General features: G+C 41.4%; 1 protein-coding gene across 2 annotated transcripts in view; it reads left to right on the forward strand.

The window, feature by feature from the left end:
- The window catches only part of GRTP1 (growth hormone regulated TBC protein 1), a 36186-nt gene that overhangs the window by 18626 nt on the left and 2039 nt on the right, over positions 1 to 15521 (forward strand). For both annotated transcript variants that reach the window (XM_082054623.1, XM_082054622.1), the window contains exons 6-7: positions 14451 to 14623; positions 14736 to 14921. In XM_082054623.1, the coding sequence (XP_081910749.1) occupies positions 14451 to 14623; positions 14736 to 14921 (359 nt within the window). The remainder of the gene's footprint in view (positions 1 to 14450; positions 14624 to 14735; positions 14922 to 15521) is intronic.

The following is a 15521-nucleotide window of genomic DNA, read 5'->3' on the forward strand; positions in this document are numbered from 1 at the left end:
AGTTGTGTGCACACCATTCATCTGCTGAACGTAGCACTGCTGGATGAGGCCAGAAGATCCTGCTGCTGCTGAAGGCAAGCCCATCGTCTACTGCCTGTTGCATCTGTCAGCTGCTCAACCAGGCATTTGGAGGGATTAGGAGCATATCTCATTGTAACACAGCAAGGGGGAAGAGAATTATTTGTTTAACTGAAGTTTTGGGTGTTACCATGATCTTTTATTCCCAGGTTCATTCAAAACAGATGGCTGGAGCAGACAGTACTGCCCACACGAAGCCGTATGGATTCAATTTGAGCTCCGAGTGGATGTGTCTGCAATTTGTATTCAGTGTAGCTCTAGGTGTTTCTGTTCTGTTCATCACTCTGGTTCTTGCTGAGAAATTTTTTTGTTCTGTTGAGGAAATATTGGGGAGGTTGCTTTAGAAAGCATCGAGTAGGTGGGAACTTGTAACTGTGGTACTTTGGTACATAACTTAAGAAGCATATTTCATGTTTTACATATTTGTGATTAAATGTTGAGTTTTAGAGAATAAAAACTTGGCAATTTGGACTCACTTTAGCATGACAGTTATGCTTATATATAGCAGGGCATCTTTTTTTTCCCCCTCACTTCACTAGTTCTCAGTCTGAAAGCAGCAGTGTTCATCAAGCTGAACTCTAATTAGTCTTCTGGACTCCTATGCTGGAGTTTTTTACTCTTACTGAAAATCAGTTGTAGAGTTCTCCTCCAATGGTTAGGAGAGGTCTTATGATTTTTGCACTGGCCTGTTCATGGCCAGTTTTATATTCTTTCATTCTTGTGCCAGTGCTGACTTTTGGGGGTAAAAAAGTCCCTCTTTCTCTTGTGCTTACCTTTCGTGTATTTATAGGAAACACTCAATTCATTTTATGATTCTTTTGTATTACCAAGCCACTTCAGTCAAACTCTTCTCTTGCATGAAACTCTTCTCCGTTCCTGTTTTAGCCTAATCATTATTTTGTGTGCTTGTTCCAGTTCAATTTCTTTTTTTTTACTGTGATCACAATGGCACTTCTTTTTCTTTAGCGGAAAATTTGCTAGTGCGGTGGCATTATTTCTCTCTTTTCACAGCTGGAAGTGTTTTATTTGAGAGAGAGAACCTGTAGGATCTCCCTTGCCTGTTTCCCCTTGTGGCACTGTTGTTTCGATTTATGGTCTCAGTAATAATGCCTGTGCTATTGCTCCTCTCTCATTGTCAACAGATGTTTTTTCTACAACTTACAGGAATTCATAACTCTCTTTGCTGAACTTTATTTGAACACTCTTGTCTTTGTAATTTTAAATATCGTCATGTCTCTCTTACTCCAGTCTTTTCACTATGTTACTTTCTTATGCCTTGTTTATTGACATGGGACAGTAGCTCTCAGCTTAGGATTGTTAGCAAATATACCAGTTTTTTCTTTTTATCCAACATTGTTAATAAAAATCTTACATTAGGTATAGCCTACAAGCATTCTTCAAGGATCAGTCTAACAACCTTCCTTCAGCCTGGGACTTTTAAGCCTTTTCTGTTAATTTTTTTTTTTTCCTACACACATGTGCTGCCTGGTTGTTTATCAATAGTTAAAAATAAAAGCAGAGTTTTGCATGATGAAATAGTCACAAAAGTAGTAGACTGCACTGAACTAACTGGCATTATCTGCAAGGACACAAGGCGTGATGCAAGATACGACTTCGGTGAGTAGCTCAGCTACTCAGGGTTGGGGGAAGTGTTTGCATGTTGAGATAAGAGATATCCAACACATTTCAGTTTCGAGCTCTCTGTGGTTCTTGATTGTATCAGACATGGACTGGCAGGTACTGTTGCAAGAGAGATTAGGTACAGTAAGAGACATGAGTATTTGGACTGAATAATAACGTAGCTTTGTCTCAAACTCTTTCCAGTGATTCATGTTGCAACATTCTGTAAAGTCTCAGCACACAGACTTGCAGATTTGAAGGGAAGGACCATTTGAGAAATGCAGAATGCTGTACTATGTTTACAATATTTTTATTTAGACTGTTTGCTTTTATTTGCAGTTAAGCATCTATTTATTTTGTTCTTGGAGCTGAATTTGTTTTAATACCCTGATTAGGTGTTGTCAGGGAACCTCTGAATGCAGAACTGGCTGTGCAGCTGCGTCTTAAGACCTGCTGCTTCAATGTAAAGTGGAACTTTGTTTCACTTAAAGCATTTCATTCAGCTGTGCAGGTAAAATAGACACTGCTAGACCTAAATAGTGGTAATGTTGAGCTGAATTTGCAGCCTGTGAAGCAGACTGGTGTGATGAAAAGTGTGGGGTTTTTTTTAATGTAAAATGCTAGAGCACCACAGGCATGTGCATTTGGTGTGGAAAACAACCTTGTGAGGCGATGCATAACGTGCATGACCTCATGTTTGTAGTAGTTTTTGATAACCCACCTTTTTTTAATCATTATTATTAGCACCATCAACCCAGAAAACTTCAGCAGATTGATCAGTTCTGGGCTGTTTGCTTGTCTTCCCCCTCTGGCAGCGCCCAGCTCCAGGGCCGTGAGCTGGCAGAGTTCTTGCTCATCCTCAGAGTTCTTCTGCGCTCACATGTGGAACTGCAGCACCTCTGGGGTACAGCATCCCCTCTGCCATGAGGAGAGAGGAAAGCTTGGCTGGGAGGCTGAATAATTAGGAGTTTTGAAATATGGGACTCCAATGTGTTTTACTGTTCACCACCCTTGGTGAAGGGATTAGTGTTTGAACATTAGAGGTCAGTTGTATTTACCTAGGAATTAAGCTTGCGGTGGCCTATTAAGCTGAAAGTGGAATGTAGGAGTCATCGTGTGCCTGTATTTAGAAAACACGATAGGCTTGAAATGCTTATTAGTTACAAATCTGAATGGCTATGGCACGGGTGTCAATCTCATTTTCCTGGGGGGCGGGCCACATCAGCCTCATGGTTGCCCTCACAGGGTTGAATGTGATTTTAGGACTGTGTAAATGTAACTACTACTGCATCAGTGAGAAAGACTTTGACACCCCTGAGCTAGGAGATTTGGGAGACTTGAGACTAGCAGGAAATGAGTAACTGTTGTTTTTTCTTCTTTAAAATGATACATATATTTATACTTTTGGAATAATTTATTTCCTGTATGTATCCCAAATCACAAGCCTCATCAATAAAAGAGCAATCTCATTATTTAGTAGGTGTACTTTAGGTAGTTGGGTGGAAATTGTAGAGTTTTGTCTAAAACAGAATTTTCCTGTATATGACAAGATATACATTTTGTCAGCTTTACTTTTGTGAGGAAATGTGCTAAGTTTCAGCTATGCAACAGATAGTATTTAAAAATACTGAAGAATATTCTGTTCCTTTATATGGCTCTATTTACACTGGAAACAGGACCTAAATGGTTTATTCCACCCAAAGAAGAGTCAATTATGCCTCTTTCCTCCTGGCAGGCAAGCCTTGTATTAATATAATTTCATTTCAGTAGGCTTTCTGTGGTACTATGGATGAGACTGCAGCCTTTGGCTGTCTGTGCAGGCAATGCTATTTGCCCATTTATCTTCCCAATAAATCAAAGTTTCATCCCTTTCAAAAGCCACCAGCAAAATATGCTTTTCAAATGAAATCTTAGTTCAGTTAGGACTGATTAAAAGTAGAATTCCCTGGCTAAGTACAAAGGAGGAGAATAGGCAGAGTGGTAGAAACACAGAGATGTTGGTTTGGGGAAGATGTCCACCAATTAGTGGCCAAGCCTTAGCATGCAGCACAAGGTTCACTTAGTTTGTGCTTTGTATTTTTATCAGAATGGCCATGTTGAGCTAATGGCTTCAGTTGTAAAAGCACTAATCTGCATAGGTGGTATTGAAACTATAGTTTTGACAGAGCTGTCTCCATCTTAAAGGAATTGTGCTGTTTTAACTGTATAATTAAAGCAGCAGAGGCATAAAGCCCAAGTGAGAAGCTTATTTCATTCTTTATAGCTTTTTTTTTTTTTGACCTTCTAATGGTTTACCAGGGCTCTGCATGTTCGATTGCAATTTTAATAATGCAGCCTTCCTGAATATGTCACCTTGACAGCAAGAAGCGTAATATAATAGCTGATAAATGTATAATGCCTTTATAGGTGCTCAATCCTAATATACAGTTTTGTATTTTAACTTGTAAGTCCCCATAAGAGATATTCTTATGCTTGAAGTAATCCATGTGTTAAACACCAAGACTCATAAAACTGGAAATGTAACTGAATTAGCTTTACCAGAAGCCAGATGAGGAAATGGCAGCAGTTCTTCCCAATCCCTCTGCAGGAGACACGTTTGGCGGGAACTCGTCTCTGTGAAGGTCCCAAACTTGATCTCAAAGAAGGACCCTACCACCACTTCTAGCAATGCATTCAAACCATTATTTACTCTTATTAAAAACGTTTGCTATACTTTTTATCTGGATTTCCCATGTCCTAACTTATAGCTATTGCTTCTTTTTAAGACTCTCTTACTATATTGGTGTGTTTTTTTCTATGAAGTGGTGAAGTTTCCTTTCATTTTCCTTGTATAATTTCTGCAAATAGACATGTTCCATACAGAGCTTAATTTCTGTAAGCAGTGTTTATAGGCCTTTCTTTCACGGTCTTTCCAGTTCTTCAGCTTCCTGCCTTCAATGTGAATAGCAGAACTGGAGGCAGTTTTCTAACCTCAGGTTTGCTAATTCAGGGATGACATACTCTCTCCTTCAGTAGTGAATATATCCAAGGATTACTTTGGCTTTTCCTGACCTAAGACATGCTTACTCTGGATTTATGATATTTGCAACGTAAGATACTGCAAAATTGTTTATTTTAAATTGCTCGACTGTGTTGTCAAGTTGTATGGTTTTGTTTTGTTTTAATTTGGCATAATATGAAGAAGCACTGACAGCAGGCTTGCTTTGATATTACTTCAAAATATAGTATAATGCATATACAGCAAAGGTGGCCACATAAAGATTGTGTTAGTGGAAGGAGACATGCTCTGAGAGTGAAGGAAATTATATGAAGAAAATCATGTGCAGTGCACAGTGGTAACCTTTTTCTACATAAATGGACCAGTGACTATTTAGTTCCAGAGAGATGCTTGGGCAGTACAGTCTTGGTTGATTCATGCGTTTTATATTCAGAAAACTTGAACGCTTTACTAAACTTTCAATTTATGGCTACTGAAGAAGTCTCATTTATTGCTCTTATAGCTTTAAAACCTCTTGCTTCAAGATTGAAATTAATTCTCATTACCTTCTTCAAACTTGAAGTAAGAGGATTGTGGCTTTCATGACCCCGGCTGGGATGGGGCACCACGAGTGCTGAGAGAGTTGGGAGGCTTATTGCTAAGCCACTCTCCATCATCTTTGAAAGGTCTTGGAGAACAGGAGAGGTGCCTGAGGATTGGAAGAAAGCCAATGTCACTCCAGCCTTCAAAAAGGGCAAGAAAGATGACCCAGGAAAATACAGGCCAGTCAGCCTCACCTCCATCCCTGGCAAGGTGAAGGAACAAGTTATTCTGGACGTCACCTCCAAGCATGTGGAGGAAAACAAGGTTATCAGGAATAGTCAGCATGGGTTCACCAAAGGGAAATCATGTTTGACCAGCCTGACAGCCTTCAATGATGATATGACTGGCTGGGTAGATGAGGGAAGAGCAGTGAATGTTGTCTACCTTGACTTCAGCACAGCTTTTGGCACCATCTCTTACAGCCTCCTCAGAGGCAAGCTCAGGAAGTGCGGGCTGGATGAATGCACAGTGAGATAGATCATGAGCTGTCTGGATGGCAGAGCTCAGAGGGTTGTGATCAATGGTGCAGAGTCTAGTTGGAGACCTGTAGTTAGTGGGGTTCCCCAGGGATCAGTACTGGTTCCAGTCCTGTTCAACCTGTTCATCAGTGACCTGGATGAAGAGACTGAGTGCACCATCAGCAGGTTTGCTGATGATACCAAACTGGGAGGAAGGGCTGACCCACCAGAAGGCTTTGCTGCCTTTCAGTGAGATCTGGACAGGCTGTAGGATTGGGCAGAGAAGGACCTCATGAAGTTCAACATGGGCAAGTGTAGGGTCCTGAACCTGGGGAGGAATCACCCCAGGGAGCAGTACAGGTTAGGGATGGACCTGCTGGAAAGCAGCTCTGCAGAGAAGGACCTCAGAGTTCTGGTCAACAACAGGTTGACCATCAGTCAGCAATGTGTCCTTGCAGCCAAGAAGGCCAACGGTATCTTGGGGTGCGTTAGGAAAAGTGTGACCAGCAGGTCGAGGGAGGTTCTCCTCCCCCTCTACTCTGCCCTGGTGAGGCCACATCTGGAGTACTGTGTCCAGTTCTGGGCTCTCCAGTTCAAGAAGGACAAGGAATTACTGGAGGGAGTCGAGTGGCGGGCTACGAAGATGATTAGTGGCCTAGAGCACTTTTCTTTTGAGAAGAGACTGAGAGAGCTGAGTCTGTTCAGCCTGGAGAAGAGAAGGCTCAGAGGGGATCTTGTCAATGCTTATAAATATCTTAAGGGTGGATGTCAAGAGGATGGGACCAGACTCTTTTCAGTGGTGCCCAACGATAGCATGAGGGGCAATGGGCACAAGCTGAAGCACAGGAGGTTCCGTCTAAACATGAGGAGAAACTTCTTTACTTTGAGGGTGCCAGAGCACTGGAACAGGCTGCCCAGAGAGACTGTGGAGTCTCCTTCTCTGGAGACATTCAAAACCCGCCTGGACACATTCCTGTGTGATCTGCTCTGGGCGAACCTGCCTGAGCACGTGGGTTGGACTGGATGATCTCCAGAGATCCCTTCCAACCACAACCATTCTGTGATTCTGTGATTCCCCTTCTCTTCAAGCTGAAGGGCTGGATTGGTTTCCTGCTCCAAATATCAGGCTAGAACTGTATGTGTCTGTCCAGCTTTCTTTTGGACGCCTTAAGTCTGTCCCAGTCTTTTAAGTAGTGTTCTCAGTATTTCCCATGGTGTGACTGTAGGGCTCTTGTGAACAGCTGAAGAAAAATGTAACACCGAGGGTTTTCTTAAGCGTGAGAGAATATAAATGCTGTGTTTTGTGCTGTGGTGTTAAGAATAATCCTGTCAGTGCGGTGAACTGATTAAATAGCTATTCTTCCTGATCCCACAGAGGAATTAAAAAAGCCACAGATAAAGGAATCCTTGTTCAGCTGAAGTCATCAGTCATTGAGACACACTGTACAATTGTAAAGCCATTTTAAAAAAGTTTGTTTCCTTTACAAGCATGATAAGCAGTTATGATCATCTTCAATGCCTGTTCCTGAATTTCCCCTCCATTTGGGGAAATCTGTGTTAAAAGTCTGTTAAAGTATTTTGTAAATTGAAAGCTTTGGCTCCTGGGACCATGGTCAACCCAGCAAGCAGCAGCCTTCTCCAAAGTGAGCAGCTCTTCAGGCTGGAACATCACGGAGTGCAGGGGCTGGAGTGAGGCCAGGGCACTTGAAAACAGCCAGGTGGGCAGTAACCCATGTGTGCTGGGATCTGTCAGCTCACTGGTATTATGAGAAAAACACTGGCCACAAAAGGAGCAACTCCAAGGGTAGTGGATTTGAAGAAGGGGCAGAAGGAAGGAAGAATTGGGCGACAGCATTTTGGGCAGAGTTATATCTAATCTGTATGAGAGTGCTTTGGTATCTATAACTTTAATCTCAACTAGTTTTTAATGATGCAAATGTCTCTACTAAGCAGCACATAGCAGAGTTAGTATTAAAGCCAAACCAAAACAACTAGCCAGTTTTATTCTCAATAACTAGAATGTCTGAAAGTTGCATTTGCACTTCCCAACATGCTGCTAACTTCAGTTTGTTTCTCTGAGAGGTTACAAGTGGAGTCTTTCTAATTCATCTCTGTCTTTTGTGATGTCTGGAAGGATATCATCTTTGCCTTTCTTACCATTGTTTTTATAATTAAGAGGCATCCTTTTTCAGTTTCCAAATGGTAGCTACTGCATCCCCTCAGAATCCCGCTGTGCTGTGTGAAATGCAAATCGGAAGCCAAAGGGCTCTTTCTGCTCTACCAGATCCATTTTTCAAGTTTGGGATCAGAAGCAAGAGATGAATACAGGCAGATGGGATTATGTAGAAACAATCAAACACTGCTTTTTTTGTCCTTGCTGAAAAGATGTTAATCATTTCCCAAAATACTATTATTCTAAATTTTGTGTAATCTCAATATCACAACCAATAAGCATCCATAAAATGCCTGCATTCTCTTTTTTGTGGTGGTTCTGCCACATAAAATGAACTGGGCTTGTTTGGTTTTGGTTTTTTTTTTTGTTTTTTTAAGGTAATGTTCAACTGTGAATGCTATGAATACACAGCTGGTTCTGGTGTGAGTTCAGTACCTCAGGACAGAAGTTCTGGTTCAGTTTCATTTGATGAAGGAAAAATAAAAATGGCTTGGGCCTGTTTTGGGTTGATTGGTCAGTTCATTTGTTTATCTTCAGTTCCCTGGAGGATTAGGAACTTATGTTTTAAAAATAACATATTTAAGAGTTCAGCTTGCCATTTAACCACATATCTGCAGGATATCGCTTTGGCCAGAACATCTGCAGGGGGCCACTTTGCCCTGATACTGCAAAAAGAATTGGCAGTACTCTTGCTTTTCCTCCTTTTCCTGTTGTGACTTTCTGATTTCCTCCCAAACATTTGTCCAGCATTTCATGCCATGATGTAGATTCTTAGAAGACCTATTGCATCTTTGGGGACTATCCAATGGTAGAGATAAAACAGCAGAACATTGTCTTGCCTTCTTGGACAAAGCAGGCTGAGAGTTGCCAGCAGGGAGAATGAGTGAGTCCATAACTTGTGTAGGAATAGCATAAATGGCATCTAGATACTCTGGAGGTGAGAAGGGACTGCTAATCATAACCTAGTTTGACCTTTGTGTAACTGAGGTGATAAAACGCATTCCATGTGTGTTGCATGAAGTTCATAAACTCAGCCATGATAGCATATCTTTTTGGAGAGTGAAGCTTTGCACTGCCAAGGTTGTTTAAAATAACCCCTGTGTTCAGTAACATGCAAACAGATGAAGTTTTATACAGAAGGCTTACTGGAAAGGGCTTTTTTTTTCCCACAAAGGCACATGGTGGACTCTGTTTCTGTTTTGACTCGAAATGCAGAATTGAGGGGTTTTCACAAAGTTGGCCAATTCTGTCCATGGCAACCTCTGCTTTTCCCTGCCAGCACTGAGGCCTGTTCCATTTGCCTCTTCCGGATTCCAGTGAAGTCCAGTAGCAAATGGTAACGTGCTTCTACAGCAAGGAGATATTTTTAAATGTTCGGTGTTGGTATAAAAATGAACCATTTTTACTTGTTTGGGGGATGAGAGAGAACATTAATTTCTCTCCCCACTGTGGCTCTCATGGACATTATAAACATGATCTTGTGAATAAAATACATTGCTTATGATAGCTGAAAAGTTAAACCAGGTAATTTTTAATTCTTCAGTTTGGTTAAATACCAAGACAAATCACTCAGTTTGTTCCAGCCTGGGTTATTAAGGCTCTTGAAATAATAGTTAGAAATGCTGGAAGATAAGCAGCAGAGCTGAGGTCTTGCCTTGGTTATTGCTCTAACACTAAGAATTCATATCACGTTAGTTCCAGTGGGAGTATTTATATTTAACCTGACATATGCACAACAGACTTTAAAGATTCTTTTTTAACTTCTGCAGCTCTGACTTGTAGAGGTATTTTAAGGCTATAAAGAGTACTGCTTCTTAAACTTTTATTTATGGAGCCTCTTAATCTATTTGTAACAGAGAGCAAGGTCACACAGTCCCTACAAGCTTTATTCTCACTTCCTGTAAATCTCATTACTGTTCTGGAGCACAAGCAGACAGTTCTATCTTAGTCCTGGACATCCTGGTAGGATTCAGAGAGATGCTAATTCTTGTCATAGGGAGACAGTTTAAGGAATCTCTCTTTGCCAGACAGGTTTCAAGCTCCATGAGCACAGTGTTAGTAACAAAAAGCCCTTTAAACAAGGAAAAAAGTCCTTTCATGGCATCACCTGTGTAGTACAGGAGCAATAAAGCATCTAGCAGTGGTAAAGTAGATTTTTCCTCTTTGCTGCTCAACTCCAAGGGGAAGAGAAGCTGCTGATCCCACCAGAGCCAGGGGGCTGCTCTGCTGTCGGGGGTCAGGATTTTGGTGAGAAAGGGGCACTCGGTGGGGCAAATTCCACACAGGGTGCTGCCTGCATTGCCCTTTGCTGCACTCTGGACTCCTAAACTTAGCAAGGCATCCAAAATCCACAGGGCAGGCACCAGGACCGACAGACCAGGCAAAGAAGGTGCATGTGGGTAAGCAACAGCCCCAGGAAAGCTGAGAGGAAAGGAAGGAAAGCTTAGGACCAGCTTACAAAAGAGCTTGGAAAAGTGGAGTTTCGTATTGGGAAACTTAATTTTCATCTAGACATTTTTATGGAATTTAATAATAATTTAATAATAGAATATAATAATTTATAACACAATATTTTGTGTGTTGTCTTCCAGAAGAGGATGGGATGAAAAGTAATGTAGTGTGTGATCACCTAATTATTAACATTACCACTTCTGTTTGATAAATTGAGGACTCAAAGGGTCCATTCTGGGTCATCAACTGCTCAGTCTTTTGCTGGATTATTGAGAAGGGAAAAATAATCAATATGCTAATTAAATGTGGATCATGCAAATCTAGAAATTCGTAAGATAAGAAATGGAAGGAACATAAACCTAATGTATTTTGATGGTAGGTGAGTAAAAGTAATTTGCTGCACAGTATCTTGTGAAAAATAGTTTTGTGATGTGGGGGAGGGTTAGGCTTGTGTAGACTTGTTCATAAACAAGGATATCTTGGCTTTAGGGAGAGATTCTGGGCAGAGCAGCCCATTATACAAGATTAGGAAAATAGGGCATGCAGTGAAACATTTGCAGCATCTGAGAGCTGCAGGATTTTTGCTGAGGGGACATTTCCAGAAGCTTTAGGGACTGGGTATCCCTATCAAATAAGAACAAAAGACCCCTATAGGTTAAATCAGGGGTATTAAACTCATTTTCACCGGGGGCCGCATCAGCCTCGCGGTTGCCTTCAAAGGGCCGAATGTAATTCTAAGGCTGCATGAATGTAGGCAACCGCGAGGCTGATGCGGCCCCCGGTGAAAATGAGTTTAATACCCCTGGGTTAAATGTTACCGAACACTTGAGCACTGAACCAAGTTACAAAATCATTGTCACTAGTGAGGCCAGACACAGGCCGTAAAAGGTGACTTGAGCTGATGCTGGATCCTCTTCTGACTCAGTGGTGTAGTTCTGGCCATCAGTGTAGAGCCCTCATAGAACAGTTTGGGTTGGAAAGGACCTTCAAAGCTCATCCAGTCCATCTGCAACTGGATCAGGTTGCTCAGAGCCCTGTCCAGCCTGGCCTGGAATGTCTCCAGGGATGGGGCATCTCCCACCTCTCTGGGCAACCTGGGCCAGTGTTTCACCACCCCTCATGGTTAAAAAAAATGTTTATACCCTCCTTTAGTTGAGTCAGTGTGGGTCCCCTGGGCAGAGCGCAGGGGTGGGCACTGCTGGCTCTGCTCTGGGGACGCTGTGCTCCCCCAGCCTGGCTCCCCTCAGGGGGTAATGCTGCCCTCAGGTCAGTTCTATGCTGTTCCCTGGGCTGCTGCAGTCCTGTTACCATCCTTGTAAGTGATCTGTGGGCAACTTTTGCACAAATACAGGGTCCTGCACGAGTGTTTCTGGAGGACTAGAAATGCGGCTTTTCTAATTTGAGGAGCTAATTCTATGTACGTGTATTTATGTATAAAAGTGTATATATATATAGTAAAATTATATATATTAAATTATAATAACACATTAATTATGTGTAATAGTTATAATTAATACCCACGGTAGCCAAAATTAATGTACAGTAATTACATATTAAAATGTCTTGGGTGCAGATTCTTTTAATGAAACTACTTTCTGTTGTGAGCTGGTGGCTCATATCCCGTAAAAAAAAAACCTGCTACTCAGTTATTGGCATAAAATCGTTATCGCTCCTCCTGCTTGTTTTGCAGTGGTGCAGGGCTGGGCCTGCAGTGCTGTGTCCCAGGGCACCCAGGAGCCGCTCCTGCTCCACAAGGAACGGCAGGAGGCTGCCCCAGATAGATGAATAGTCCCTTCTTGCTTTCTGTCCAGCAGCACGATCTAGCAAACCTGAACGAAATTTTAATTTACACCAAGGCTTCCCAGCCACTTGCTGCTTCAGTAATTCGAGGGGTGACGTATCCAAGTTGCCTGGCTGTTAACTTTTTACTTGCCAGCTCTCAAAAAGCTGGGTGGGTGTCCGGTTGCGTTCTCGCTGAGATCCTGACATTTACTTTGCTGTGCAAATTAAAAATAGCAGCTGCTGTTGATTTCAGCATATCGGATGATTGCAGCAGAGCAGAGAGCCTGTAGGCTGCTGCTTTTCCTCCTGAGGACACTTGCCAATGGTAACTTGAGTAAGTTTGGAGTACCCACATGTCTCAGGAGCACAAAATAATAAAAAATTGGTTGGTGGATGTATGAGAGGAGGAGGAAGGGTAGGAAAGAGAAGGCTTGCTCTGTTCTTTGAAATGTGATTTTTTTACTTACATTAAAGTAACCTTTTCAAAAAGGTTTACTCAGCCAGTTAACATTCTTTACCTGCATTCCAGTTCACACATAAGCACAACACTAACACAAAATATGCAGGAAGAGAAGATTTTGTGTTGGCTTTGGTGTGACTCCCTTTGCTTTTAGTATGCTTTTTCATGGGATTACTTGTGCTTTAGCTCTCAGAGCCTTCCCTACAGGCAACTGGAAGGCAAATGGTTAAAGGAATGTATATAATGGCAGTGACTCTTATGTCTGTAGAGGAGTTTTTCCTATCATTTGTCAATGAGAACAGGGAAAAGAAGGGTCACAAACAAAAAGCTACATTCCTAAGGGTTGAATATGATGCTCCTTAGTCCCATAAAAGCTCCTGTAGATGTTCTGCTGTTTTGACAGGACAAATGTAGCACACATGGCTCCTGGGTTGGAAAGTCTGTTCAAGAACACTATTGACACAGGAAAGAGTGGAATGTTAAACTGCTCTTGTGATTTCATTAGAGAAATTAAAGTGGTTATAAATGTACTGCATAATTTAGACATCATCCTAAACTTATTTGTGGCTCGGGGAGGTTTTATTAAAATTATTTCAGCCAAAGGGACTTGATCTGATTCTTTCATCTTCCCTTGAACCATTGGCCAATGCTGTGCGTATCTGGGAACCCTGGCAGAAACCAGTTTAGAGAAACCTGAATTACAGTGTTCCAGAATCAGTGAAGGAAAGAAACACAGAGAAAGGTGCTTGTGGTACCAGTTATTTCAGTAAATAATGTTAATAAGGTAGGTGTTGTCAGCAAAGCACAAGTGAACCATCAAGGACTGCTTCCCAGGGCTGGAGCCAGCAAGTCCAGCTTAAATGTTTCTGTCAACATCTAAACCCAAAATATGAAGTTGTTAAACATCTGTGCAATTCTTGTCCTTTGCTGGGCCATCTGAACTCTTATGAACTAAAATAATATTTTTCTTCCCTTAAGTACACCCACAGCTACTTATTTATAGAAGTGAGATGCTTGTTATTGAGCCTGTACCTTGGTAATGAACATGCTTACCCTGTTGAACAAGCTGTGGAATAACAGCCATAGTGTGCTCCATTTTTCTTATTTTGGGATTTAATGGTTTAGTGTAGGGACCAGCAGTGCAGGAGATGTAGGTCTAATTTCAACCCATCTTGGAGATAAATTAAGTAAGAAGATATGTTGCCTCAGGGATCTGTCATTCACTTGCTTTCGGCATTATTCTATGAAAAGTGGGATTTCCTTGGCTCAGAGGAAAAACAATAAAAAAAGAGAGAAATGGCTAGGTTACACCTCAGGAGAAGTGCTATCTGGCCTCCAGCGCCCCTGCTAAGCTGTCACTCTCAGAAATTTGCATTTCCAGTTTGTGACTGGACCCGGTTTAAAGGCTACAGGTTGTTTTGGTGTTTGTTACTTGTCCGGCTATTGTGTGGACTGGGAGGTGTGCAGCCCCCACACATGGGCATGAGATGATGGTTGCATGGAACTGTTTAAATATTAGTAAGACTTTTGTCATTTAAGCTAGCACTTGAAAACTAACTCAATTATCCTTCCTTGGGAAGGAAGAAGGAATTGCCAAAAAACATCAGAGAGAAAGAAGATAGTTTTGTAGGCATGAATGAAGTGTTTGTGCAGAGGGAGCAGCTTGGCTGGAAGAGAAATGCCATATGACCATAGTGCAGACATCTTCCTTGTGTGGTTTCATTTACTTCAGCTTGAGATTCATGGGCTCAACGTGCCTTTATATACTCAGCTGCACGGGGCATTCTCTTCAATTTTGTGGAAAGATCATGTCCACAGAATCCTGAACTTCGGTTTCTTCTCTCCAAGATTATTACAGCCCTGCGATGCTGGGCCTGAAAACTGATCAGGAAGTCCTTGGAGAACTTGTGAAAATGAAAATCCCAGCTGTGGCAGAGCTGATGGAAAGACATGGAGTCATGTGGACCCTGGTGGTGTCACGCTGGTTTATATGCTTGTTCATTGACATTCTTCCAGTGGAGGTAATTGGTAACATAAAGCTCTCTTAATATACACTCATCATCATTATTTCATAGTAACAATTACCTACTGCAAACCAAGAAGCTGTAATGTGAATTCTCTCCTTTCCTGCAGACTGTGCTGCGAATATGGGATTGTTTATTCTATGAAGGGTCAAAGATCATCTTCCGTGTGGCCTTAACACTAATTCATCAACACCAAGCTTTTATTTTGGAAGCCACAAATTTCCCTGACATTTGTGAGAAATTTAAGCAGATCACCAAAGGAGCATTTGTAACAGAGTGTCACAGCTTCATGCAGGTAAATTCTCAGCAGCTTTCAGTTGTTACAAATTAAAAACGAAGATTGACTTAGAAATGCTTTGCTCAGTCAAAACGATGGATACAGTTGGGAGAAATGTATCTGTGGGAAATGCCAGAAGGATTAAGCAAGTTCTTACATAAACCTCTTCTAAGATTTTTTTTAAAAATTGTTATCCAAATCCATATATAATAATCCATTCACATTATCTTTTGTACAGGGAAAAAAATCCTTTTTGCCCTTTTTACCAGTTAAGGCAGGAAGTCTGAGGAGAAAATAACTTTGGTGCATTCTTTCAGTAAATTATGGATTGAGTTCCTGTGCTTTTTTCAGATGAATTGTAATAGAGCATTGTAGAACAGATACTAAGTGAATTTTACACTTGCATTGATACATTTTCATAGGGCCACAATATAAAGCATTCTCTTTAGAACAAAAGGGCAGTGCCAAGTTCTTATTTCCAGACTAAAAAAAAAAACATCGAGTGCTCAAATCTTATGACAATCTGCAAGCTAAGAATTATTCTTATTAATAGAGTAGATGCCAAATCTGTATAGAACATTAGCTCCAGAGCTTAACTAAGATGGCAGAAATGTAAAA

This window comes from Streptopelia decaocto (genome assembly GCF_964273445.1).
Source record: "Streptopelia decaocto genome assembly, chromosome: 1".
NCBI classification, from domain to species: Eukaryota; Metazoa; Chordata; class Aves; order Columbiformes; family Columbidae; genus Streptopelia; species Streptopelia decaocto.